Source organism: Phlebotomus papatasi, chromosome 1, assembly GCF_024763615.1.
Source record: "Phlebotomus papatasi isolate M1 chromosome 1, Ppap_2.1, whole genome shotgun sequence".
NCBI classification, from domain to species: Eukaryota; Metazoa; Arthropoda; class Insecta; order Diptera; family Psychodidae; genus Phlebotomus; species Phlebotomus papatasi.
The window spans coordinates 97,541,644-97,567,594 of record NC_077222.1 but is presented as its reverse complement, the minus strand read 5'-3'; the positions used below and the strand labels follow the sequence as shown (position 1 = coordinate 97,567,594).

Here is a 25,951-nt window from a genome sequence, read left to right as displayed (position 1 = left end):
TATCAGACTGATTGATACAAGTTTTCCGTAAATTAATAATAGGCAAAGAAAAATTTCAATTGCCGACTAATTCTGCCCCGGTCTCCCCTACCACGAATAATGTCTTAAGATCAAGGAATATTTATTTAAAAAATCATTCTGATCTATTTTAAATTCTTTACCAAAACGGTTAGTTAAACTGATAAAAATTAAATATTCTTATTAGGACAATGGCTGCTTGAATATTATTTATAACCTCTCAGTAAAATTAATTTTTGAAAAACTTGTCTTGTACAATTGAAATACCCTATATATTCTGTGTAACCTTTCAAATGTTCCGACTATTTTATGAATGAATCTTGGACTTTGAAGTGTTTATTGGGTTGATTGAGTTCTCTGTACAACTGGCTTTAAGCCAAGTTACCCACCAGTTTCCATCCCAGCATCGCTCGAAAGAGAGATTGGTAATTTTAAGGCCTTCAGGTTGAATTAGAATAAATACCAATTCAGTCATCATTTCCAATTCGTTAAGTGATTAGGCGGTCTGATAAGAAGCTTCGACGGGAGCAAACAGAGCAAGAGTACTTCTGATAAGAAGTCTCTCAGTTATTCTCAGTAATCAGACGCGAGTGTTGGGATTCCCTCATCAGAATTATCTCGTGAAAGTTTATTTTTTGGAGCGAATTATTCGTTGTGAAAATGGCCCTGAAATTCTGTGCCAACCTTTCGTTTATGTTCACGGAGAGTGGGAGTTTGCTGGAGAGGTACAATTTAGCACGCCTGGCAGGATTTCAGGGTGTTGAGAGTGCCTTTCCCAAGGGCTTCAGTATTGAAGATCTCTTGACAGCCAAACAATCACTCACTCAGGTGCTAATCAACATTCGAACAGGTGCGCATGCCTCAACCTTGAGAACACTTTTTTTTTAAATTCAACTGCAATTTTACGGTTTTTAGGGACGGTTTCTGGGGGAGAATTCGGTGTAGCTGCTCTCCATGGAGACTCCAAAGGTCCAGACTTCCGTGAAACTTTTCGTAGCGATCTGGAAACCACGGTGGAATATGCAAAAGCACTCAATTGCAGGAAGTAATGCAATTCAGTTGCATTTAACAGACTTTATTTTTAAAAGAATTGAACTGATCAAAGGCAATTTTTTCCTTAGGATCCATATTATGGCGGGAAAAGTTTCTGAACCCACGGAGGATAATCACGAAGCTTATGTTGAAAACCTCAAATATGCCGTGAAAATCCTAGAAAAGGAGAATATTGTTGGTCTCATTGAACCAATAAATCGTTACGCTGTTCCTGGATATTACCTTAATTCTTATGAAAGAGGTAATTAGACTAAAAACTGACAAAAAGAAGCATTTCACTGATTTTATCAAAACACGAATATTTCTAATTGATGTTCTATATGAACTTTGTCACATGAAAATCTTCTCGACTGAAGTATATTCTTAAAATGAAAACACTTAAGCATATACTTCAGCCGAGATGAAATTTTGCATCTAAAAAGAGTAATAATTATATCGATATCCGACGAATTAATTTAACTCGCACGAAGAGTTGTTTCAACTTTATTTTACGAAAATTTACAACGAAACAGAGTAGCAATTACATCGACATTCTTCAAACTAATTCGACTCGGCGATAGAGTTGTTCCAACTCTACAGTTTTTTTTTCTTAGTGGTAGAAAAAATATTTTATTATTTAAGTCAAGATCTAAGACATAAAAGTTCTTCGTTTAAGGACTGGTTTGACTTCATTTGCTAACAGAAAATGTTTGGTATTTTTTTGATTTCGGATAAATCTACTCAGAATTATCTTGTCTACCGAGAAGTAGGAGGGCTGTACCAAATTTCGGCCAGCTTGCAATTTCGGCCACGTTTTTTGTTCCTCAAATTTCCATGAATATTTAGTTTTAACATATTTTGATGGTTATACAATGAAAAAAAGTATTGCTTCGACTAACGAGATAATGCGAAAAAGACTGGAAGAATTCCGCTTTTCTGGAATTCCAAGACCTTTCGAATTTATCCATACTAACCCCTATCGCTTGAGTAAAACGCTATCTAGAGCCCTTTTAACCTTCGACATTGTAAATCTTTATTAGGAATAATTCAAGGGTACTTTCGCTTATGAACGAAATATCCACCAGGGCAACCTCTAAAATATTTTTAAAAATAAAAGAAATTACCAGACACGTTTTTGATAAATCGAAAAAGATGGTTTTGGAAGAGAAAATTAAGGCTAGGTTAATAATCTATGAGTCGACTTAGTAAGGGTCCTTCGAAGACTCCAAATAAACATTTCTAACCATTAGGACCGTTACAGTTACTCTTTATTTTCCTAGTGGTAATACTTAGCGAAATGGGACAATATTTCGGACAAATTTCAAGACAGGTTTCTAAAACAATTCCTAATACATTCAAAAATAAGAAGAAAAAAAACATAAAAACATTGTTTATGTATAAAAGTGTATATTGAAAACATTTTATGCGAAATTGTGCCGGGACCATTGAAAAAGATTGTGGCGTTCCTAAATAGTAACGACGTTAGAATATAACTGATACTCATAGATTTTTATTAAGGATAATGTGTTTAACTGTTAAGTGTTTTGTTTGTAATGAGATCTTGGTCACAAAAAGCCGATAGGTTTCAGATCTATATCAAGGGTACGGGGGATAAAAAATCAGAAATTGTAATATCGTCCACCTTGTGAGAAACACCGTACAGAAAGTTTTTTCGTCTTTGGCTTGTTTTTAAGGCGTTTTTCATATCATTTCGTTATTTGAGTCGATTCTTTTCCTGTTTTTTAGGCATTGATATTCCCCTAGTTATTGAAAAGCTTAAAAATTTGCAGAATTCTGAGAAAACAAAACAAGTGGACAACATTAGAAACATAATCTTCTTGCTGAATTTCTGATAAAACGTCTATTTATTTTTTACAAGAAACACGTAATTTGCATGAAAAATTCACTTTTGATCTACAAAACTAATCAATAACAAATTAAGACACAAATTGTTTTAATTTGTCTTCTGTTTTTCTTGTAAAAAAAAGAGTTGTTTTATCAGCAATTCACTAGAGAGCTTATGTTTGTAATATCGTCCACTTGCTTTGCTTTCAAAATTTTGAATTTTTTTTAAATATTTCTCAAGAACATTTGACAATTTATTTATTCAAAACATCTAGGGGCAATTATTTGTGCTTTAAATCAGCAAAATTTGTCTTTTGTTTTTCTTGTAAAAAAAAAGAGTTGTTTTATTAGCAATTCACTAGAGAGTTTATGTTTGTAATATCGTCCACTTGCTTTGTTTCTCAAAATTTTGATTTTTTTTTATATTTCTCAAGAACATTTGACAATTTATTAATTCAAAACATCTAGGGGCAATTATTTGTGCTTTAAATCAGCAAAAAAACGCAAAATTCTTTAACATTTTCGTTAAAATCCTTTTATTTTGTACTAAAATAATATTAAAGGAATAAATATTTAGAAAAGAAAAATTACTCATTAAACAAATTAAAGTTAGTCTTATAATTTTAATAAATTTAGTTGTATTGTCCGATATTTCCCTCAAAGTGGGCGATATTTTAAACTGTCCGAAATATTGCTGTATACTCCTATTGCTCAAGAAACTTTCAATTTGTGTGCTAAATACTACACTTTAAGTTATATAGGTACATATATACTCTTACTAAAATTTATAATTTAATAATTTTCACATTTATAAACCAATCTTTATCAAGCTGAAATTATTTTAAATAGTATTGATATTTGGATCGAATTATTAACGTGTTTATGATTGGGAAAGAACTGGTAATTGAATTTTCAGATATAGATTAAATTCTATATTTATTTCGAAGCTACTACAGGTCAGTGAGGTAAAGTTTGTAATTTCGGACAAACCAATTTATAAGTTTAAATTTTGATTATTTTGTATTAACTTTTATGCATTTCTGGAGTATCTACATTGCAGATTATTTAGGTGAATTTCTTTTGGCAATTTTTAAGAGAGCTGTTTGAAGTTTGAAGATAAAATTGATTTGTCCGAAATTACAATAACCGATAGTCTCAGTGAAATACAGTGAGGATGGAAAATATTTTTAAAGAAGTATTGCAATCATTGCAATTATCGCAAATAAATTGTTATAAACGAATACACTAATTTTTATCTCAGTGAAATGCCTCTTGAACCTATTGTGACCTATTTGAATTAATTGAACTTCCATGAGTAGCTCTGGATGTGATTAATGAGGTGAATAGCCCCAATCTTCGCCTAATGCTGGACATGTTTCATTTGCAACATATCCGAGGCAACATTACTCACTCTGTTAGGGATTTTCTGCCCCTTATTGGACACGTTCAGATTGCTCAAGTGCCTCACCGGAATGAACCGAATACTTTCGGGGAGATTAACTATGGCTATGTTCTGAAGATGCTGGCAGAGGAGGGATATAGTGATTGGGTTGGTTGTGAATACCATCCGAAGACTTTCACTGAAGACGGACTTGGATGGATTAAGGAATTGGGCTTCTCTCTCTGAGGCTATGAGGCTGCGTCCTATATTATTCATCTCACTGATGGTTCTTTTGAATAATAAATGAACAAACAAACTTCAATATTCAGTGGTTTTCCTTTTCTTTAAATACCGCGAATTGCCGAGGAAAGTCATCAGTTTGTGGTGTTTTCTGTGCGTGGCAGAAATGTTTCGTATCCGTGAATCTGACATTGAGGAAGCCATCAATCATTCCCTGCTCCATGGGGATATGAATAGGGTTTGGGATATCTCTCAGAAGGGCCAAAGGATCACAGGAACTGTGGATCCCCAACTGGTACAACGGGAAAAAGATCGCTCACTCAGGGCTCAACTGAGTTCAGCCAATGGAGATACTGTGGAAATCCACGATCAGTTCTATCGGGATCACAAGCTCCTTCTTGTGCTGTTTCGCGTGATGGCCGTTATGCCAATCACGAGATCCCAACCCGGAAGGATCACTTTCAGCTGGACCAGTTCAGCCACAATCTATGCCATCTTTTTCTACATCGTAACTACAGCCATTGTACTTATCGTGGGCTACGAACGCGTACAAATCCTTCAGACTACTCGAAAATTCGATGACTATATCTACGCAATCATTTTTGTGATCTTCCTCGTGCCACATTTCTTTATTCCCTTCGTGGGATGGGGTGTAGCCAACCATGTTGCAGTCTACAAAACTATGTGGGGGACTTTCCAGCTACGCTACTACCGCGTTACAGGAGAGAACCTGAAATTCCCACACCTCAAAGTTCTGATCGTGATCATATCTGTTGGATGTCTTTTGCTCGCAATTTGCTTTCTCCTGTCCCTGAGTGCTCTCATGGAGGGCTTTGCACTTTGGCATACCTCTGCTTACTATCACATCGTCACGATGATCAACATGAATTGTGCGCTCTGGTATATCAATTCCCGAGCCATCCGAGAAGCTTCCAGGAGCCTCTCGAGATGCTTCCGTCGGGATGTCAAGATTGAATGCAATGCTGCCATGATCTCAACTTATCGTTTTCTCTGGCTCAATCTCAGTGAATTGTTGCAAACTCTGGGAAATGCTTATGCTAGGACCTATTCCACTTACTGTCTCTTCATGTTCGTCAATATAACTATAGGTATGTCCGGTATGACATCCCTTGATATTTTAAGACCTCCCTTCTACTATAACAAAAAAAAACTAAGGATTTTTCCTAAGGTTTGCGCAAAAAATTCACTTCACCTGCATGTTGTTCTCTGATTGGCTAAAGAGCTTTAAAGCCCTGAAAGCTACCAATCAGAGAGAGCGATCAGGTCAAAATATTTTATAACACTAAATATTTATTAAGACGTGAATACCGCAATATTGTAAATTTTATATTTCTCTTAAAAAAATCAACCAATAATGTTTATAAAAAAAGAAAATTGAGGAAAAGAGGCATTTAAGAGAAAGCTTAAATAAAAAAAATGGCAAAACGTCCCTACTTTACGGAATGCTCAAACTCACGAGACAGAACTCTCCGTGAAACAGTGCCAAGAATTTAAAAAAAAAATTGTAACGAAGTGTACATTTTCAAACGCTTTAAGCTTCTAATTTGAAGTGTTATTAAAACGATGAAAATATATTAGAAAGTCAGGGGCCTCAGTGGATCAGTGGATAGAGCAGTGGCTCTGTGACTGTGAGGTCGAGGGTTCGGGACTAGGCAGCTGCAGATTTTTCAGCTGCTGTAATAGTCTCGAATTCGTCCAGTGAATGAATGGAAAAGTAATGTCAATACATTGACAATGAACCGCCTAAAAAGAGAGGTTGGTATAGGAAATAAGTTTCGACATGCAGAGTTCAGTCGAATACAAATACTCATTCACTGCCCAGATCCACAAACCAAGGTTGGTTTACCGTGATATAAAGCGGTACTGTGTGTATCAGAACGCACACAGAGCACTGTGATATGGAGCAGGTTTACCCGACTTGGGGGTTAAGATAGAACAGGAGAATGGGGAGTGCATAATGGGCCCAAATAAGTGGCCTGGGTGCAGCGGTTCCGCAAGGAATATAACCGACCCATAGACAAATCTTAATCTTAATATTAGAAAGTCGGAAGGGTCGGAGGTAATGGTAATCACCCAACAGATTGCATAATGCACTCTACATGTTAGTGGGGTCCTATTGAAACATTTGGAGTTCAAGTATCTTGCAGTGTTATTCACGAGTGATAGGATGGAGACAGAACTCTCGTCGCGAATCGGTATCGGTAAACCTGAGGGTAAACCTTCTCCAGCAATGAGGGAGCTTGGCGGAAGCGTAGTGAAGAAGGCCGAGCTTGGTCGTTCTGTTAAATTATCGGTTTCGGTTAATGACCGAAACTATCGCGAGTGCAAGCTGCCAAGATGGGATATCTCCGGGCGGTAAAGGGAGTTACTCGTCGATATCGATTGAGTTACGTAGCCGTTCGTGAGGAACTAAAAGTCGAGGAGTTGCTTCTTCGCGTTGAGGGATCATAACTTCGATGGTAGTCATGTTCAGCGCATGAAGGAAGAAAGATTTCCCAGAAAACTATGGAAGCCATTGTGAGGAGTCCTTGATCTCGGGGCATATTTTGCATTGGAGCACCTTGAGATCGAACCCGAACATCTTCCTGAAGTGGCGAAGGATAGACAGGCGCAGGTTGCTAACCTGGATGCCCTGAGTCCGTTCATCAGTAGAATTTTGAATGAATTGTATATTGAAGATGAGACTTTCAGTCACCCGACATGATGATAGGAAGCTTTCTTCTTTTACTGTTTGGCCGCTGAGCTCCCAAAAACTCATAAGGAGAAACCGGGGCAGTATTCGCCAGGGGTAGAATTATACAGTAGAATATTATAGTTTTCCTTTAGAAAGGAAAACTGCTCTGGACTTTTAACTGATACCTCAGAGTTGGAAATTTCAAAACCTTTTTAATAATTCCAAATATGGCCAAATTAGTTGAGAAATACACCATCTATATATTGTCGGTTTTGTCGACCGTTGTCGTATCTACATTTCTTTTGTTTCAGTATTTCGTGCAAGAGAAGGCATTTGTATTGCCATTTAGATCAAATGCAGATACAAAACAATTGCAGATACGGCATAAAGGGTATACGACATAAGAGTTCAAAAGTTACAATTTAATTAATTTTTTTTCTAAAAATGGCGCTAAGTTATTACTCCACTTTAGTTAAAAACGGTTTTTATATCAGTTAGATTTTTTCCTTAAGTTTTATACGTTGGGATGTTTTTCCTATTCCTAAAATTATTTAAGAACTAAATTTATGGTATTAATTAATTACTAAATAATTTTACTTTTTGATAAATTTGTAGTCTTTACAAAAGGGAAAAATATCCCTGAAACGTCGTACCAGGTCAAACCAGGTCAAAAATCGTGAGGTTATTTTAACCTTTCATTAATACCAGTTAAAAGTGACGAAAAGTGACGCACGGAATGTTTGACATCGGATCGATTTTGATAATATTTTTCTTCATTTTCTTTTCTGCTTTAAATTCTAATTGACAAATTCTTTTCTTAGATTGTTACTCTATATAAATAAATGGAATTTGTAATGATTCAACGTGATAAATTAAAATTCAGCGGCCGTTAAGAAGAGTAATTGAAATGGATTTCTACGTCTTTTGATGTGTATCTTTAGACTTTAGACTTAAATTATCGTGAGTTTATTATAAATATATTTTTATATTTAAGAATTCTTACTTTTCGAATAGATGCAGTAAATATTTTGTCAGAAAAATATGTTTGAAATTAGGGTGGTATATCTTAACTTCTCAACATAATTTGGAAAGTAAACAATTCTCAGAAACCATAGAGAATTAACTTTAAGAATCAGACGATTTGTTATATGTTCCAAAGTGAAACTTTTGTTCTTAGTCAACAATGTCTTCAAAAAAAAAATTCTCTTTCTTGAGTCAAGCTGCTTCAACTGAATATTTTAGCTTAAAAATTACCTTCTTAACTGTTTGCGAATTTGTTTAGATACATTAAGAATTTAAAAACCTTTCGAATAGACCACATTTTGTCCAAATCTATTGAGAAATAACTTAAGAAGCTTAAGCAAATTAAGACATAGCGTAAGTGTACCACATTCCGGCATAATTGTATATTGAATTGCCAAATGTAACACTTTTAATACAAATTAAATTTATTTGCTATTTCCTTTTAAGAAGTGTTGCTTGGAACCTTGTAGATAGCTTATCGTCTTTGTTTTCTCTAAAATCATATTCTTAATACATTTTAAAATTAATAAAAATATATAGCTTTGGGTAATATTTCGGCCACCTTGATTCTCATGCTTCCTTATTGCCCTTCCGGAATTCTTCCAAAGTCTTTTTACACATCACCTTATTCGTAAAAGCGACATTTTTTTTTGTTTTTTGCATTGTAAAATTTCTAGAAGATGCAAAAAAATAAAATTTACTGGAAATTTGAGAAATGAAAAAACTGGCCAAAATTGCGAGCTGACCGAAATTTGGTACAGTTCCCCTACTATGCTTTTGTGAACATCTCTTAAGAAACCTCTCTAAGCATCCGTTTTAAGAGTTGGTCTGTTATGTAAAAAAAATAATCTTTTAGCAATCTACGGAGCTTTGTCCGAAGTTCTGGATCATGGCTTTGGATTCTCCTTTAAAGAATTCGGTTTAATTGTCGACGCAACCTACTGCTCCGTGCTACTCTTCATTTTTGCCGATTGCTCCCACAATGCCACTCTCCAAGTGGCCCAAGGTGTCCAGGATACTCTATTGGAAATCGATTTGTTGAATATCGATCAGCCCACCCACAAGGAGATTGACTTATTCATTCAAGCCATCGAAATGAATCCCGCCGTGGTGAGCCTGAAGGGATACGCCAATGTCAACCGAGAACTTCTAACATCGGTTAGTGCGTGTAAAATGCCTATCGATTTCTATTTCTGATAACTCTATATCACTTTCAGTCCATCACCACAATAGCTATTTACTTAGTTGTGCTACTTCAGTTTAAGCTTTCCCTCATTCAGCAACAAGCTTTTGCAGCGGCTACAAGTGGGAAAGTGCTCATTGAACATCCGCATTAGAAAGCATTAAAAATGTATTATTCAGTCGATTTAGTCCTTTTTCCACTAAAGAAATTTATGCTGTGGAAATGATGGATTATGAAATCAGACACAGTTGTTATTGCATGAGTTTTAGTTAAAAAGCTCGATAAAAGTTTTCACTTTTATCGAATATTAGAGAGAATAATTGATAGCGTTCTAATAGGTGCATGCACTGATAATAATACACCTGAATCCTAAAGTTGCACCTTGTTCCTCTTGATTTTTATAGTTCACCAACTGTTAAGATTCCCATCAATAATTATTTTTTAAAAACAAGGGGTGAGTAGCTTAGTTAAATTTTTGTTAATGAGTTATTATCAAACTTTTTAATTTTCACTAAAGTGTAATAATAAATTTTTGTATAAGCTTAAAATCAATAATTAAAAATAAAGTTTCAAAGGACAAACATATTAAAAACGAACATGAAAAGCATAGGGGAAAGCGCGCTACCTTCGGACGACCCAAGCTTCGAACAACTCATTTTATTCAACACTCTTTTTATTAATTTGATTCATTCTAATATTACATTTTAAAACCTAGTTTATTGCCTCAAATTTCCTGAAAAGACCCATGGGTCAAGTCCATTAAGAACATAGAAAACAAATTGAATTGTCCGAAGCTTGAGTACTGCTACAGCTAAAGCTTTGCTTCTACTTTAATTCATAAATATGAACTTAATAAAAGATAGAATAGCAGTTCCATATAGATGAATATTAACAAGAAATGAGGTAAAGGAGAAGTACTTGTAATTTAGGACAGGGTGTATGTAAACACAAATGTCCGGTTGAAATATAATATTTTCAATACAAAGTGAAGTTTTTTTACTTCCTTTTCAGGAGTATCCTTTGATATCTTGCAAAGTAGCTTAATGTCTTTGTTTTCTATAAAATTAATCTTAATACGGTTGAAAATGAATAAAAATACAGACATGAACTTGACTGTAATTCCGGCCATTTTGCTTGTAATTTTGGACAGATAATATTTCGTAATAAGACTTCGAGTGTCACAAATTACGAGTTGTGCTAAATTATAACCAGTTCCCCTATTCAAGCTAAATTAAAATTGAAATTGGGCATAAATTGGCTAATCAACTAAATTTTTCTTTGCGTGTCTTTTTAGTAGCATAAAAATATAGTTTGTTATTACTCAAATTAATTTGCCGATCTATTTAAAAGAATTATTGAAAGACTTATTTATGCTATTAAATCTATTTAAATCAAATTTTCCAAATAATTTGATTTAACCTGAATTAAAAGAAGTTTAAAAGCTTCCATTAATGAAAGTCCGAAATAATACATTATAGATTAAATGCATATTATCAATGATAAAAATGTGTGTTAAAAAGGCAATAGTAAAGAAGGCTAAGAATTGTTCCACCAACTCTAGTGCCGAGTTGAATTAATTTGACTTTTTCGATTTACGATTTTTTCGTTTATTGGGATTTTGGCTTTTTGGGATTTTATCTTTCAGAATTTTGTCCTTCAGGCTTTCAACTTTCGGGATTTATAATTTCAAAATTTTGGATTTTCGGAACTTTGGCGTTTCTGGATTTTAGCCCAATCGGGATACTGGCTTTTTGGGATTTTTAATTTTCGGAATTTTAGGTTTCGGAATTTTGGCTTTAGGGATTATGGCTTCCAGAATTTCCAATTTCGGAATTTTAGCTTTTTGGGATTTTGGCTTTTTGGGGTTTTGGATTTCAGGCTTTCGACTTTCGGGATCTATAATTTCGAAATTTTGACTTTTCAGGATTTTGACGCATTCGGAATTTTGGCTTTCGGGATTTTGGCGTTTCTAGATTTTAGCCCAATAGGGATATTGACTTTTCGGGATTTTGACTTTTGAGATCTCGACCGGGCCCGGTATCTTGCTTGTTGTGATGAAAATTTAAATTGAAAAGTTATCCATCTGTCAGTTTTTTTCGAAACAGAGTGGCGGATACAGGGGGTAGCAAAGAGGCAATTATGACAGGATCCCTACCCTCCTAAGAGGGACGTTCTAAATAGCTCTTTTAAATATTTTGTATGTTTTTTTTATATCATGACATTTAATTTAACTATTCAGCACTCTTTAATATAATATTTCTGGGTTTTAGAGCTTGAATTTGCCATTCAAGCCCAATTTAGAAAGCCCAAAATTATTTAATTTAAAAAATAAAAATCGTTGAAAGATATTAAAAATGTTGTGCAAAATTTAATTTTTAAAAACCTTAAAAATAGACTTTTAATAAATATTTTATAAAATTTTTGATCAACTTTTCTTAAAATAAGGCAAAATTTCGTCTTGGAAGAGACTTTAGGGAATATCTAGATAGAGCTAAACCATTACAATTTACTGACCAGGACTTTTACCCTGTATTCGCCACTCATTGGTTCGAAAACAATTATTTTACGAAAACAAATTAAGACAGTAAAAATTAATAATAATAAATTTTAAGACAGAAATAGTAAGTATTGGCCTAAAAAGAGCTTAAACAACTCTTCTAAATATTACACCTTGATAAAGGCAAAATTAACCTAAAACCGAGTTAATCGGATTTCAAAACGTAAAAGTTGATTTTCCATAGGTTAGAGTAACTTTCATACAATTTTTTTCCGCGTGAAAACTAATCTGCCAGATATATCTATGACTAAAGTCGATTTTCGGCTTAAGTCGTAAGTCTGTCTAGGACATAAATAAAAATAGATGGGCAACACCTTACTAAATTTTTAAAAATATCACATTTTCCAAAGATTTCAAATATATTGTTTGTAAGAAATAAATCCATGCACAGTGTGTAAAATGTAAATCGATTTTGAAATAAAATGAGAAAAACCAATATTAAAACTTCTAAATCTATTTTAATCCTTTACATAGAATGGTCTATTCTAAAATCAATCCATATACTTTTATAATAAATAAGAAAAGCTATTTTTAACTATAAATTCAAATTTGCAAAATGACTCATGAATAAATTATGAAATAAATGGTGGAGACAACAAATTATTGATTGCAAAAGGTGATTTATTATTAATGGGGATAGTGCAAGAAATAACTCCAAAGTAATGCAAGCTTGTGCTGAGACACCCCTCGAACACTGAGCTTGGGGTGTTTGCCGGTGCCAGAAATCGTTGTCGTGAGGACATCAATTGCGTGTGTCTCTTTTTATTGTTGGTCAGCATGTCACAGTCAAATCATTCGCTTATTCAGTGTTAATAAAACCATTTACCATGACGCAAGGAAGTGTCTCGTTCTCACAAAATGCAGATTTACCTGACTTTAGTCCTTATTCTCAACTCCTTTCTATATCTCAGATGTGAAAATAATTTCCGGGTAGATTGTTCAGTTTTTAATCTAATCAGAAGTTCTTCCTGTGATTACAAAAAATTCGTGTTTTTGCTTCCAGGAAAAGCCGGAATTTAGGATCCTTTCGCCACAATTTATGTGCAATTCAAAGGATACCAATAGCTCAATTGAATCTCCACCGGAAAAAATTACAATTCGGTAATTAATATTGCAGTATAGTAAAAGTGTCAATTGATAGACAACACCAATCAATCAATAATTATTTTTTATGCATGGGGATATAGCTTTCAGCCGAAGGAAGGCAAGAAACTCACATACTTAGTGCGAGTTTATTTTGAATTCATTGAAGGATGGAAGAGTCAGAGGCATACAATTTCTCTCTGGCGAAGCATTCGAATGCTCGAAAAGAGGATTCGGAATACAAGTGAAGAGATTTCAATGAATAATCAGATTCATATAGATCAAAAGGAACTTACTCCCGGGGTGATTTACACTTTCAATATCGGCGGAAAGGATTCAGTTGGGGACATGAGTGCTGAGAAAAATGTTACTGTTATATATCGAGCGGATAATGGTGCTAAATCCAAAAGGGATATTTCACTGTTGCTCATTGGATCCGTCTACATGTACGGTCATTTGCCACTCCTCATTCAGGCCAATTTGATTTTTTGTGAACCTACTAATGACTATGTGGTGAGTTTTATTTTTATCGAATTTATTAGAGTTCATTGCATTCAGGAAAATAATTATCAAGAGTTAACGGAGAATAAAAAAGATTCGACCTATAAAATAAATGACTAGTAATAAAACCAGATAACCTCTTAATAGGGTAGGGTGGAAGGAACACCTTTAAGAACTTTTAAGAACCTTTAAGAACACTTTAAGAACTTTTGTTAGGCCTAATTGACACCCTACTCTGTACCATTTGGAATATGAAATTCGAACAATTATTCTTATCGAAAAACGCAGATTTGTGAAAAAAAAATCTTATATTACTTAGATTTTATTGGATGCATTAAATAAATTTCAACATTTTGACAAAAGTGTCAATAGGGGTTCCCTTTCAAAGAGGTGTTTCTTCGACCCTACAATAATGGGCTAATTTAAAATCGAATATAAATTGGAATTTTAAGATTTTCTCACTGTTTTAGATGATCAAAAGAAAAACACCAGGAAGAAGTAGGTACTCTTGAATATTAGGCCTATACTTCCTCATGGTCTTAATTTATAATTTGATGGCGTCATTTTTTATTTTCCAAAATTCTACTGAAAATCGAATTAGGAAAATAAGCTCTGTTACAAGGACCCCTATCATAATCGAAAAGGACTTCGCCCAACACAAGGTTCTCTGGAGGGGAATTCTGTAACGCTCTGGCAATGCCATATGACAAATTGGGTTCGAATCTTAGGAGAGCTTTTTCGAATCTTAGGAGAGCTTTTTCGAAAATGCGATTCTGTAGCCGTGACATTGTCATTTCAGCTCACGTGGCATTGTCAGAAGTCACATATTTGAGATTTCTGGCAATTCAAATGACAATAAATTTTGTTAAATAAATCCATCAAGACGTATTGTATTTTCATAAAATGATCAAGTAAAGGGATTTCATTAAAAATTCAATTAATTCCATTTTCGAACTCATATGATATGACAAAAAAAGCTCGAATGGTATTGTCGGGTTTCGAACTCACGCGTGACAATGCCACGAAAATTACAGAATTCCCCTACTGGTCTTATCACTGATTTGTCTATTCTAGAGCCTTAAAAACAGAAAAACTAGAGAAAAGTTTATCAAAATCGGTTAATAAAGACCGAAAATGTAGGAAATATTGTCCGCTCCAGCTTTAACTTTTGTTGTGCAGTTTCATAAGTTCGTATAGGATCTAGTTCTAGACATAAATTTCAACAAGAAATATTCCTAAAGAAATACAGGCTACATAGACTAAGTCAAAAGTTGTTTTGTAACGACATTCTGAGAATCAAATTATTCCCACTCAAACTATTTTTCCATAATTGGAATGATCGAAATAAATATGTTAATTAAAAGGCTAAGTACGAACCCTTACATTTACGCCAGCGATGATGAAATTCAAACGATTAGAAAGAATGTTTAAAGTTTAAATTTAAATGTTCCTTTTAAACGCTTCATTACTCAGATTAGGAGTAACTGAGGTTTAAATGTGACCCTATCATTAGATACTGTTTTGAAAAACTTTTGAATTTGAACAGAATTTTTAATTAAGATGAAGTAAAGGTCTTCCTTAAGACCGTATCCTGAATTACAAGGTCAAAAGAAATCTATATTTTTTTATTGCTTCAACAGATAGATAAACTAGGGTAAGACGGGGTAATTTGGAATCAAGTTTAATTTGGAACAGTGAGATTTCCTAACACTTTTAGATGGCAAAAGAAAAAAAAATCAACGAAGAAGTACTCTCGAGTATAAAGTCTTGTACTTCTCCGCGGTCTTTTTTTTTATTTGACCATCTGAAACAGTGAGAACTTCTCAAAATTCCAAAATAGACATGATACCAAATTACCCCACCTTACCCTATCTAAGAATATGCCATAAAATATTCAGAAGCCAATTCGAAGTATTTTAAATAGAAGATAGGGTAAAGTGTATAATTTGGAATTAGTGTTACAAGTTGGACAATTCGCCGGTACAAGTTGGACATGGCCTTTTTCTTGATAAATACAGTACAAAATTTGTTTTTAAGCACAAGGAACCAAATTATAAAACTAAAGCATTAAAAATATACAAATAAAAATGAAGTACTAAATTTATCAAGACAAAAAGCCCTGTCCAAATTGTAAATTGTCCAACTTGTACCACTTTACCCTACAGGGACGAAAGCAAATTGCGCCAAGATTTGCAAGCTTTCGGGCGAACCGGAACATTTAAAACCTTGAATTGCATTTTCTGGCATATCTTCTCGTCTTATTTTTACAATTTCTTCGAATTTGCGAAAAATATTTAGAAATAAAACTTATATACCGAATTTAACGAATAAAGACTTATTCTGTTCGGAAATTAATTCTTTCGTAGTTGAAATAAAAAAATTGTTTAAAACCCATTTTCCTCTTCTTTACTTTACAGCATGTTAAATTCAAAATTTTGCAAAAAAAAATATTTTCTTAAACCCTTAAAAAATTCTGATTACACGATTTTCTTCAGTTTTCTTTTTGTTTAATCATGAAATACACTTATGAAAATTTTTTTTTTCTAGATAAGAATTAAGAGCTGTAGAGGAAAGCGCGTTATATTCGTACGACTCAAGCTTTGAGCAAATCATTTTTTTTTTTCAAAATATTTTTAATTAATTTAACCCATTGAAATATTACTATATTTTAATAGCCTGTCCAAAACCTTAAAATTCCTGACTTTCAATGAGGGATACTTTCAATGATTACTGAGTGATCCTTCAAATTTTATCGACGCGACGTGCCGATCTCATGCCGATCTGACGATTTCTTGGTAAATTAGTGCCGAACTGCCGATTTTTAGCTCCAGATCGGTACTATTTTACCGGTCGCCGCGTACGATTCACTCTGAGAATCATTTATTCACCCCTTGAAATTACTCGTTTCCGAATCTTGCAGCCCCGAAAAAGTAATCGATTGAAGTGCTCAATGCAATTGGTTAAAGACATGTGACAAGTCAAACAGATATTATGGCCTCTATAATAGCTTAGTTGGTAGACCACTTGTGTAGTTTACGAGAGGTCCCTAGTAGGGGAATTCTGTAACAGTATGACAATACCATATGACAAATTTTAAAAATTTTATGTGGTAAATTCTGTGGAAAAATCTGTGTGAAAAATCCTTCTGTGGAAGAAGGGAAATCTTCTGTGTCTTGGGAAATTATTCTAAACATTTTCCTCCATCTATTTTCATCCCTTTCAGGATTTTGAAAATTCGGGATTTTGGCTTTCGGGATTTTGGCCTTTCCGGAATTTTGGCGTTCGGGATTTTGGCTTTCGGGATTTTGGCCTTTTCGGGATTTTGGCTTTCGGGATTTTGGCCTTTTCGGGATTTTGGCGTTCGGGATTTTGGCTACCACCGAGTAAGATTACGATCGTTGAGAGATCATTAAAGGGTTACGGAAACAATTAATGCTTTGCAAGAAAGCTAAAATCTCAGAAAAAAGGGAAGAATTATTTAATTGACTTACCTTATACAAATATTTTTCTAACAGTTCAAATGGGATATGCAAAACTTGGAGGAAGAACATCGAATATGGCTAAAGACTCCTGGAAAAACTTTCTACTTGCCGCCAAATCTTGTCAAACCTACTCAACAAGACAGGATCGATGTTCAAGTCCTTAATACAAATCGAACTGAAATCTACACACAAGTAAATACTATCAATCCAACTGATCTATTTTCTTCTAAATAAACAGTAAATGTTATTTTCAGTCAACGATGAAATTGCACATTTTGAAGAGAGATTTCTTTGCCATTCTCACCCCTATGAACCTATCTATTGGAATTGACCGTCGAATTTTGTACAAACTATCAATTTCGCAAATGGATGTTGATGAGTATGCAGTTGAGGTATCTTGGGACTGTGAAGATTTACTGAACAGTAATGATACAAGGTGTGAGAATTTCGAGGGAAGCTCTAGCCACAGGCTGGAAGTATTTTTTACCGCTTCGGGAATGTATCGTATAACTGCAATTATTACGTATCAGGAGCTTACGCAGGAGCTGTCTTCGTATGTAACCGTAGATCCTAGGATAATAGCTTCCGTGCAGTTTCCTAATATTAAGCCTGAACCTCTAGTCTCGTGGAGATCTCTAAGAGTACCAGTTATTGTTAACAACGTCATCCCTCTCTGTCACCTTCAGTGGAGTACAGTAAACGTAACTGAGGATCCTAGATATGGATTTATCGATAGATCCTATTTTCCAAGTCGGGTTATTCCGGACTTGGAGAAGAATTTTCTGTCAGACATTGTAGAAATCAGTAATGCTACATATTCTGAAGATTTTCCACTCGTAGTTCCTGCAGGATCCGAAGACTTTGCAGGGATAGAACCTGAGAAGTCCTACGTCTTTCGTCTACTAGTAACGTGTCCCGCACCTATCCAGGAATGGGATAGTGAGAGCGAAGGAAATGTCACGAGTTATACAGATTTGATTTTAGGCTCAAAACAAGCACCAATTGCTAGACCCTTGCAGGTTTTTCCTGAGGAGGGGACAGCCCTAAAAACCCTTTTTACTATGTTTACGGGAACTGCTACGGACACTCCTGATGACTATCCCTTAAGGTACCTATTTCAGTATCAAATTGGGGGTATATTGGTGGATTTAGAGGAGTACTACGAAAATATGGAGATCATCACAGAACTTCCCTATTCCGAAGAACCTATTAGGATATTTTACAGAGTTTGTGATACTAGAAATGCCTGTTCAAGGACAGAAGGACCCCCTATTAGGGTCAATTTGACTGAAGATTACTCAGATAAGGAATTCCAGTTCAAATTGGAAAAGATAAAATCAATGATTTTCCGAACAGACTACACCAATATGTTTTCAACGAGTATCTCCTGTATCTTTACGTTCAAGGCTTTTGGTAATAAGAAATTCTACGATAGATTGAAAGTTGAACTTCTTCAGGAGATCCAGAGGGAGACTAGTCGGCTAGAGACATTCAAGAGTGAAGATATGTTCATTTCTGAGCAAAAGATTCTCTCCTTTGTGAAATACAGCAAAATCCTGGCAGAACTTCTAGGTGACAGGAGCATTAAGTTAAAGGAAAAGCTACTGAACCTCTTGAATACTATCCCTCAAAGCAGATCAGATGAATATGGATCTTCAGATGAAAGTAATTTGGTCATGAAGCGATCAATTGACGAAGAATCTTTTGAAGAAAGGAATTTATCTGAAGATGACTTCCTTCAGAAAGGAATATTGGAATTACAACTCAGAGAGGCTATTATAAATTCTCAAAATAATTCAGAAAACTCCGAAGAAAACCTACAATTGAAGCAGAACTTTACCCAACAGGTTAGAGATTTTATAGGAAACCTTTTGTGTCCTTCAATGCAATTGTCAACGGAATACAAACTTGGTAAGACTTCTCCTATTTTTGAAGCGAAGTTTCGGGTAACTAGTTGCTTTTTCAGTATCGTCAGACTTTTCATTGGAAATCTACCGTGGAAATGGCTTTCAGGCTCAAGTGCGGAATTTTTCACTCCCAGCCTCTCCATCCGGAGACAAACTTTCCAGTGGATTTGTTTTCCTAAGGAACGTTTTTGATACTCAACCTACAGAGGAGTACTGTGCTTCGAGAATTGCATACTCCTCGGACTTTCTAACTGGCGATCTTAGTCAGGAAATAATCAGCGTAGATCTCTTTGAAATTGATTCCGAATTGAATTCTGCGAGGATTTTAGAACCAGGGAGAGACAGTGAAAAGTTTTCTGTGATATCCTTCCAATTGAGTAATGAAAGGTATCCGGAAGAAGTAAAATGCGTTATCTGGAATGGGGAAACCTGGACAGATGAATACTGTCTGGTTTTATCAGTAGATCCGTCTAGTATTGAATGCCAGTGCTCTACACTCGGATTTGTAAAGTAAGTTTTAACCATCAAATCAAGGTAAGGTATGAAAGGACACAATTTAAACTTTGTATCCCGTAGACCATTTTCCGATTATCGTTATGAATATTCTGAGGATTTCTTAAACGTCACAATTACGACAGAATTGATAAACACAACCCCAACAATTTCATCAACCAACGAACTAATCATGCAAAGCGAATCAACAGTGAATGATCCTCCAGTTGACTACATCTTAAAATCAAATGTCATTCAAACTGAATCTCTTGTAATCACAACTGATATCAAACAAACTGCGAAAAGTGTCTCCGATATGTTCACCTTCTCTCCAATTGTCAACAAAGGAGCTGAAGAAGTTGTGTCAGTGACGACCACAATTCAGAAAAATTCTTCAGAACCAACAGATGATCATGAAGAAATTGTCAGAGAATCCAGCTACTGTAAGTCCGATAAGTTTTTCAACTCTTATGGTCTCTACATAATAGAGAAATTTATGTCCATATTGAAGCAAATTTCCTACTCTCGTTCGTGTAGGAAAAACTCTTCAACATGGACATAAACTTCTCCAATGTGTAAAGGCCATTACAGACATTTACTGATAGTTTCTGTTGATCATGCAGCGAGCCTAATTGGTTTCATCGTCATAGGAGTATTTTGCCTAATCATTATCTTGATGCTATCATTGAATCTCTATTTTATGCGCAAAAAGAGAAAAATGAAACATCTCCAGGAATTGCAGATAATGGTAAGTATAATGTCGCAAAAACGAAGAGATGACGACGAGGGGTAATTCATAATACAAAAAATTGATATGTTAGTCTTGTTTCTAGAAATATGGGAAACATGATGTTTTTTCACCATTTCTATTTCTGTGGAGAGAAAGAAATCCAATTCTGATTTTCATATGCCTGTTTCTATACCTCTAGAAACCTCTTTGTCTTTCAAAGATGTTATTTTTGAAAGAATTACACTTAAATGCTTGGTATTCCTTGGATACGATTCTAGTTTTCTAGTAGTATCTCCGAATTTTTAAAAACATTTCCGCTTTATTTAGGACTTCCAAAATCCGGGAACTTACAAAATTAGGAATCCCGGTATTTTAATAGTTTAGGTATTCCGAAATTTCAAGATCCAGGAATCCTGGAAATGTAGGATCTTGGGAATATAAGATTTTAGGAACATTTCCGCTTTACTTAGGGGTTCCAAAATCCGCGATCTTTCAAAATTAGGGATCTCTAAATTTGAATATTTAAGAAATTCCGAAGTTTCAGGATCCTGGATCTAGGATTTTAGGAGTCTAGGATTTTAGGAGTCTAGGATTTTAGAAACAATTCAGCCTTATTTAGGGCTTTTAAAATCCGGGGTCTTCCAAAATTAGGGATCCTGGGATTTAAATATCTCACAAATTCCGAAATTTCAGGATCCCGGTATCACGAAAATTTAGGATTTTAGTATCCCGGTTTTCAGGAGCCATGCGAGATTCGAAAATACCGGTTCCCACTTATCCAAGGCGGGATCCCGGGATTTCAGCATCACAATGTTCATTTATTTTATTAAATATTTGGTTCTGATATTAATCCCGATCTCAAAAACTAATGAAATCTCGAGATATTGAGATCTTCAGATCCCGTGTTAGAAACTGTAGTACTACTTGAATACGTTTATTTGTTCTTAGAAACATTTTCGTGCTCTAAAAAACGATTCTATGTGACTAAAAACGTTTCTACATTTCTAGAAAAATGTCTGTGTAACTTGAAAGATCTTCTGAATTTTAGAAATATTACTGCAATTAGAGAATCGTTTTTTTTATATTTCTCAAACTGTTTTTGTATTACATGATTGCGTTTTAAACTGTCTAAAAACGTTTTCGCATTTTCAGAAATGTTTTCGTGTTTCTGGAAATTTTTGTGTTTCTAGAAATATCTCAGTATTTGCAGAAACTTTCTGTACTTTAAATGAGATTCTTTACAATCTCACTATGGATGCGTTCCTATGTTCTTAAAATCCTTGTTTTCTGTATTATAAAAAAGAAATATTTTCATATTTTTAAAAGGTTTTCTGATTTAGAGAAATGTTTTTTTGTGTTTTTAGAAACATTTCCTTATATTTTGGATGCGATTCTATGATTCCATGTCCCAAAAGATATTTTCGTGTGTTTAAAAACGTATTCTTGCTTATAGACACGTTTCGATGTTTCTAGTTTCATGAATACTTTTCCGAGTTTTTAAAAAAATTCTGTGTTTCTAGTAATGCTTGCGGATTTTAAGACATCTTCAAGTGTTTATAAAATCATTTCCGTGTTTTTGGATGTGTGTCTGAGTATCTAGAAACGTTTTTGCGTTTCTTGGACGCATTCCTTTGTTTCCAGAAACGTTTCTAAGTTTCTAGAAATATTTCCGAGTATCAAAAAACGTTTTCTTGTTTCTTGGATGCTTTTTTGTATTTAAGAAAACGTTTTCGTGTTTTTTGGATGCATTCTCGCAGTTTTAGAAACGTTTCTGTGTTACTAGGAATGTTTTAGAATCCCAATAAACGTTTCAATGTTTATAAAAATGTTTACATGTTCTTTACAGCGTTCCAACAAACATTTCTGTGTTTCTAGAAATGTTTTCGAATGTAAAAAAAATGTTTAAGTATTTATAATAACGTTTCTGAGTTTCTCAGATGCGTTTCTGGGTTTCCAGAAACGTTTATGTATGTCTTGTAACGATTTCATATACCTTGGATGCATTCCCGCGCTTCCAGAAATAGTTTCGTGTTTTTTTTTTAGAAATTCTTTAGAATATCAAAAAAAATATTTCAGTGCTTATAAAAAAACGTCTTATTGTTTCTCGGATGCGTTTCTGAGTTTCCAGAAACGTTTTCATGTTTCTGAATACATTTCCGAGTTTACAGAAACGTTTCTGTCTTCCTAGATTATGTTTTCGAATATCAAAAAAATGTTTCTATGTTCATAAAAATGTGTCTGTTTTTTTCTGATGCGTTTTTAGGTTTCTAGAAATGTTTTTGTACTTCCAGAAACGTTTTTGTATATGTTGAATACATTTCTTCGTTTCCAGATATGCTTTTGTGTTTCCAGAAGCATTCTGAAATATTAAAAAAAAATATTCTACTGTATATGAAAAAAAATTCGTGTTCCTTGGATACATTTTTCGGTTTTAGAAAATGTTTCTGTATTCCTAGAAACATTCTCGTGTTTCTTAAAAGAAGCATTTCCTCATTTCCAGAATTATTTTTGTGTTTCTAGAAATGTTCCCGAATGTAAAAAAAACTGCTTTAGTTTTTATAACAGTTTTTCTCATTTCTTGGATATTTTTCTCGGTTTCAGGAAACTTTTCTGTATTTCTAGAAACGTTCTCGGTTTCTAGGATGTATTGCCTCGTTTCCAGAAACGTTTCTGTGTTGCTATAAATGCGCTTGTATTTCAAAAACGTTTCCGTATTTTTTTGTTAAATACGTTCCTGTGTTTCTAGAATCGTTTCTGTGTTTAGGAAATATTTTCAAATGTCACAAAACTTTTCATGGTTTATAAAAACTTTCCGTGTTTCTTGGATACGTTTCTGAATTTCAGAAAGTGTTTCTTTATATCGAAACGTTTCCGTGTTTCTTGAATCCATTCACGCGTTTCTAAAAACGTTATTGTGTTTCTAGAAAGGATTACGTGCTTCTTGAATGCGTTTTTGATATTTTAAAGAAACATTTCAGCGTTTTTTCTTGTGTTCCCGTATTTCTAGAAACATTTCTCGAGTAAATGTTTTGCATTTCTGGAATGAGTTACCCCTCGTACAAAAATTAATTGAATTTCCAAATCAACTTGCAGTCAACCGAAGCCAGAATGCAGAGCGAAGAGATAAAATATGCTCGCTTCTACGATGAACAAATGCTGTCAGGAAATTAATAAAGACTTTGGGTTTCTGCGGTAGGATATTTTTTAAAATCTCCTTTTTTTATTTGTATTCTTAAATACTGACATTCCTTCTTATTTTATCTCAATTTCTTCCCTTCAATCATTAAAGCATTCTTTTCAATTTTTTTCTCCTTTTAAAAATCAAAAACTGTTCAATTTTTTTTCTATGGCAGTAAATTGAAAATTCTTTTCATCTCTTTTGTTATTTTTTTTCTTCATTCTTTTTCAATTCAATTGCAAACTAATCTGTTCTCTTTATCAAATAAAACACTCTTTTTCTTTTTTTTTCTAAAACAACAAAGTTATCAAATCGTCAAAGACAATTTTTTTAAAAAAATTTTCTTGTCATATTCGAGCTTAAAGAAAGATGAAAAATATAAAACAATTACATACCAGAATTGGCAATTCAATCATAAAAACTTCACGCCATATTTCCATGGATTGCAGCTTTGAGGCCACTTCCAATCACTCCTAAATTATCACCATCTCCCGCCCGGCCATTGCATCCTTCGTGGATACCAGCATCATCCAGCAGAATGTCCGACGACTGGCACGCACTGTACTCCTGCTGTTGGTACATCATCTCATCGAGACTCGGCGTGCTCGTAATGGAATTCCCATCGAGACCTCCGAAGAACATGGAAGGACTCTCGGGAGAAGACTTTTTCTTATTCAGCACAATATCTTTGAGATTGAGATTGACTTTAGGCTTATTCTTCGGTGGCTCGAAGTAGTAGTTGAACCTCTTGAATGTTTCAATATCCCTCTCCTCTGACTCCAGCTCATTCAAGTTCACTTTCTGATTTGGAGCAAAAATACTGTCTGTAATTTCAAGTTGTACGATAAAATACGTGAGATTCTGGGATTGATTGCTTTACTCCTCTTATAACTTGATAATTTTTCACAATTTTGAAGCCGAAATAAAATTAAATAAATACGAAAAATCTGATGTTTTCATTGAAATGAAAAAAAATTGCTTGGAATCAATCATTTTTACTATTCGAACTCAAAGAGAGGGCAATTATGTAATCCACTATTTTTTTCAATTTGTGGCACGACTAGAGGTCAAACGGGATGAGATATCGACTTCTAGTCTTCGACGACCCCCCCCCCCCATAATTCAACATTATCTAGGACAGACTTTTTTATTTCATAAAATTTATCTTTCAAAAAAACTTCCCCTGTGGGAAGCGCGCTACCTTCGGACGTTTTAAGCTTCGCACAATTCATTTTTTCAATCTGTTATAAATTAATTTGACTAATTAAAATATTATATTTTAATAGCTAGTCCAATACCATCATATTTTCAGAAAAGAGCTATGAGTGAAATCAATAAGGAACAGAGAAAAAAAATGAATTGTCCGAAGCTTGAGTCGTCCGAAGATAGCGCGCTTTCCCCTACTTGGACTCCAATACAAATTAATCGTTTTCGATAATGGGCGTGGCTAATTTTCTAATAGGCGTATCATTACAGGCCACTGACGATATTTCGTCAGTGGTCTGTAATCTGGGGTATAATCTTGGGGTAATTCGATAATTTTGGGAAATTATTCTACATATCATCCTCCGTATAATTACATCCCTTTCGGGATTTTGGTCCATTCGATATTTTGGCTTTTCGGGTTTTTGGCCACCAATTCAGGATTTTGGCTATTCGGAATTTTGAACCCATTTGGAATATTGGCTTTTCGCGATTTTGGTGCATTCGAAATTTTGGCGTTCAATATTTTAATTCATTCGAGATTATTTGCTTTTCGGGATTTTCTCCAATCAGAATTTGAACTTTTGAGATTTTGGCGATCATGATTTCGGCTTTTCGAGATTTTGGTTTCTTGGGATTTTGATTCACTCGGGAATTCAGTCCATTTGGGATTTTTGCTTTTTGAGTTTTTGGCCCATTCAGGATTTTGGCTATCCGGGATTTTGGGAACATTCGGAATTTTTGCTTTTCGGGATATTGACGCATTCGGAATTTTAGCTTTTGGGATTTTGGCGTTCAAGTTCTAAGTCCATTCGAAATATTTGCTTTTCGCGGGACTTTCTCCCATTCAGGATTTCGACCCATTCCAAATTTTAGCTTTTCGGGTTTTTGGCCCATTCAGGATTTTAGACCCATTTAGAATTTTGGCTTTTCAAGATTTTGATCCATTAGAGATATTTACTTTTCAGGATTTTGTCCCATTCGAGATTTCAACGCATTCGGAACTTTAGCCAATTCCGAATATTGGCTTTTCGAGATTTTAGGCCCAATCAGAATTTAGACTTTTCGGGATTTTGGCGTTCAAAATTTTGGCTTTTCAAAATTTTGGTGTTTTGGGATTTTGACCCATTCGGGATTTTGGCTATCCGGGTTTTTGGACCTATTTGGAATTTTAACTTTTCGGAATTTTGACTCATTTGGAATTTCGGCTTTTGGGATTTTGGCGTTAAGATTTTTGTCCATTCGAGATATTTGCTTTTCGGGATTTTGTCCCATTCGAGATTTCGACCCATTCGGAAATTTGGCCAATTCCGAATATTAGCTTTTCGATATTTTTGACCAAAAGAATTTTGATTTTCGGAATTTTTGCTTTTCGGAATTTTGACGCATTCGGAATTTTGG

General features: G+C 34.4%; 5 protein-coding genes across 8 annotated transcripts in view; 4 read left to right on the top strand and 1 right to left on the bottom strand.

Moving 5' to 3' along the window:
• The first annotated feature begins 410 nt into the window (after window positions 1–410).
• LOC129809944 (putative hydroxypyruvate isomerase) lies at window positions 411–4,598 on the top strand. Its single transcript, XM_055860108.1, has 4 exons — window positions 411–868; window positions 934–1,063; window positions 1,140–1,312; window positions 4,215–4,598. The coding sequence occupies exons 1-4, from the start codon at window positions 679–681 to the stop codon at window positions 4,520–4,522; spliced, it is 801 nt and encodes a 266-aa protein (XP_055716083.1). The 5' UTR covers window positions 411–678; the 3' UTR covers window positions 4,523–4,598.
• Window positions 4,599–4,682: 84 nt separating this feature from the next.
• On the top strand, window positions 4,683–10,402 carry LOC129809939 (gustatory and odorant receptor 22-like). Its single transcript, XM_055860101.1, has 3 exons — window positions 4,683–5,625; window positions 9,091–9,392; window positions 9,452–10,402. The coding sequence occupies exons 1-3, from the start codon at window positions 4,683–4,685 to the stop codon at window positions 9,569–9,571; spliced, it is 1,365 nt and encodes a 454-aa protein (XP_055716076.1). The 3' UTR covers window positions 9,572–10,402.
• Window positions 10,403–12,717: 2,315 nt separating this feature from the next.
• On the top strand, window positions 12,718–17,274 carry LOC129809607 (uncharacterized). The gene is made up of 4 exons (XM_055859565.1): window positions 12,718–12,904; window positions 12,978–13,075; window positions 13,162–13,570; window positions 17,074–17,274. Exons 1-4 carry the CDS (start codon window positions 12,833–12,835, stop codon window positions 17,272–17,274), a joined length of 780 nt encoding a protein of 259 aa, XP_055715540.1. The 5' UTR covers window positions 12,718–12,832.
• Window positions 17,275–17,301: 27 nt separating this feature from the next.
• Window positions 17,302–23,636, top strand: LOC129809933 (uncharacterized). Its single transcript, XM_055860089.1, has 5 exons — window positions 17,302–18,951; window positions 19,007–19,457; window positions 19,524–19,882; window positions 20,063–20,187; window positions 23,263–23,636. Exons 1-5 carry the CDS (start codon window positions 17,349–17,351, stop codon window positions 23,338–23,340), a joined length of 2,616 nt encoding a protein of 871 aa, XP_055716064.1. The 5' UTR covers window positions 17,302–17,348; the 3' UTR covers window positions 23,341–23,636.
• The window catches only part of LOC129809929 (uncharacterized), a 24,377-nt gene continuing 21,779 nt past the window's right edge, over window positions 23,354–25,951 (bottom strand). For all 4 annotated transcript variants that reach the window (XM_055860079.1, XM_055860080.1, XM_055860082.1 and 1 more), the window contains exon 10: window positions 23,354–24,171. In XM_055860079.1, the coding sequence (XP_055716054.1) occupies window positions 23,771–24,171 (401 nt within the window). In that variant the 3' untranslated portion in view covers window positions 23,354–23,770. The remainder of the gene's footprint in view (window positions 24,172–25,951) is intronic.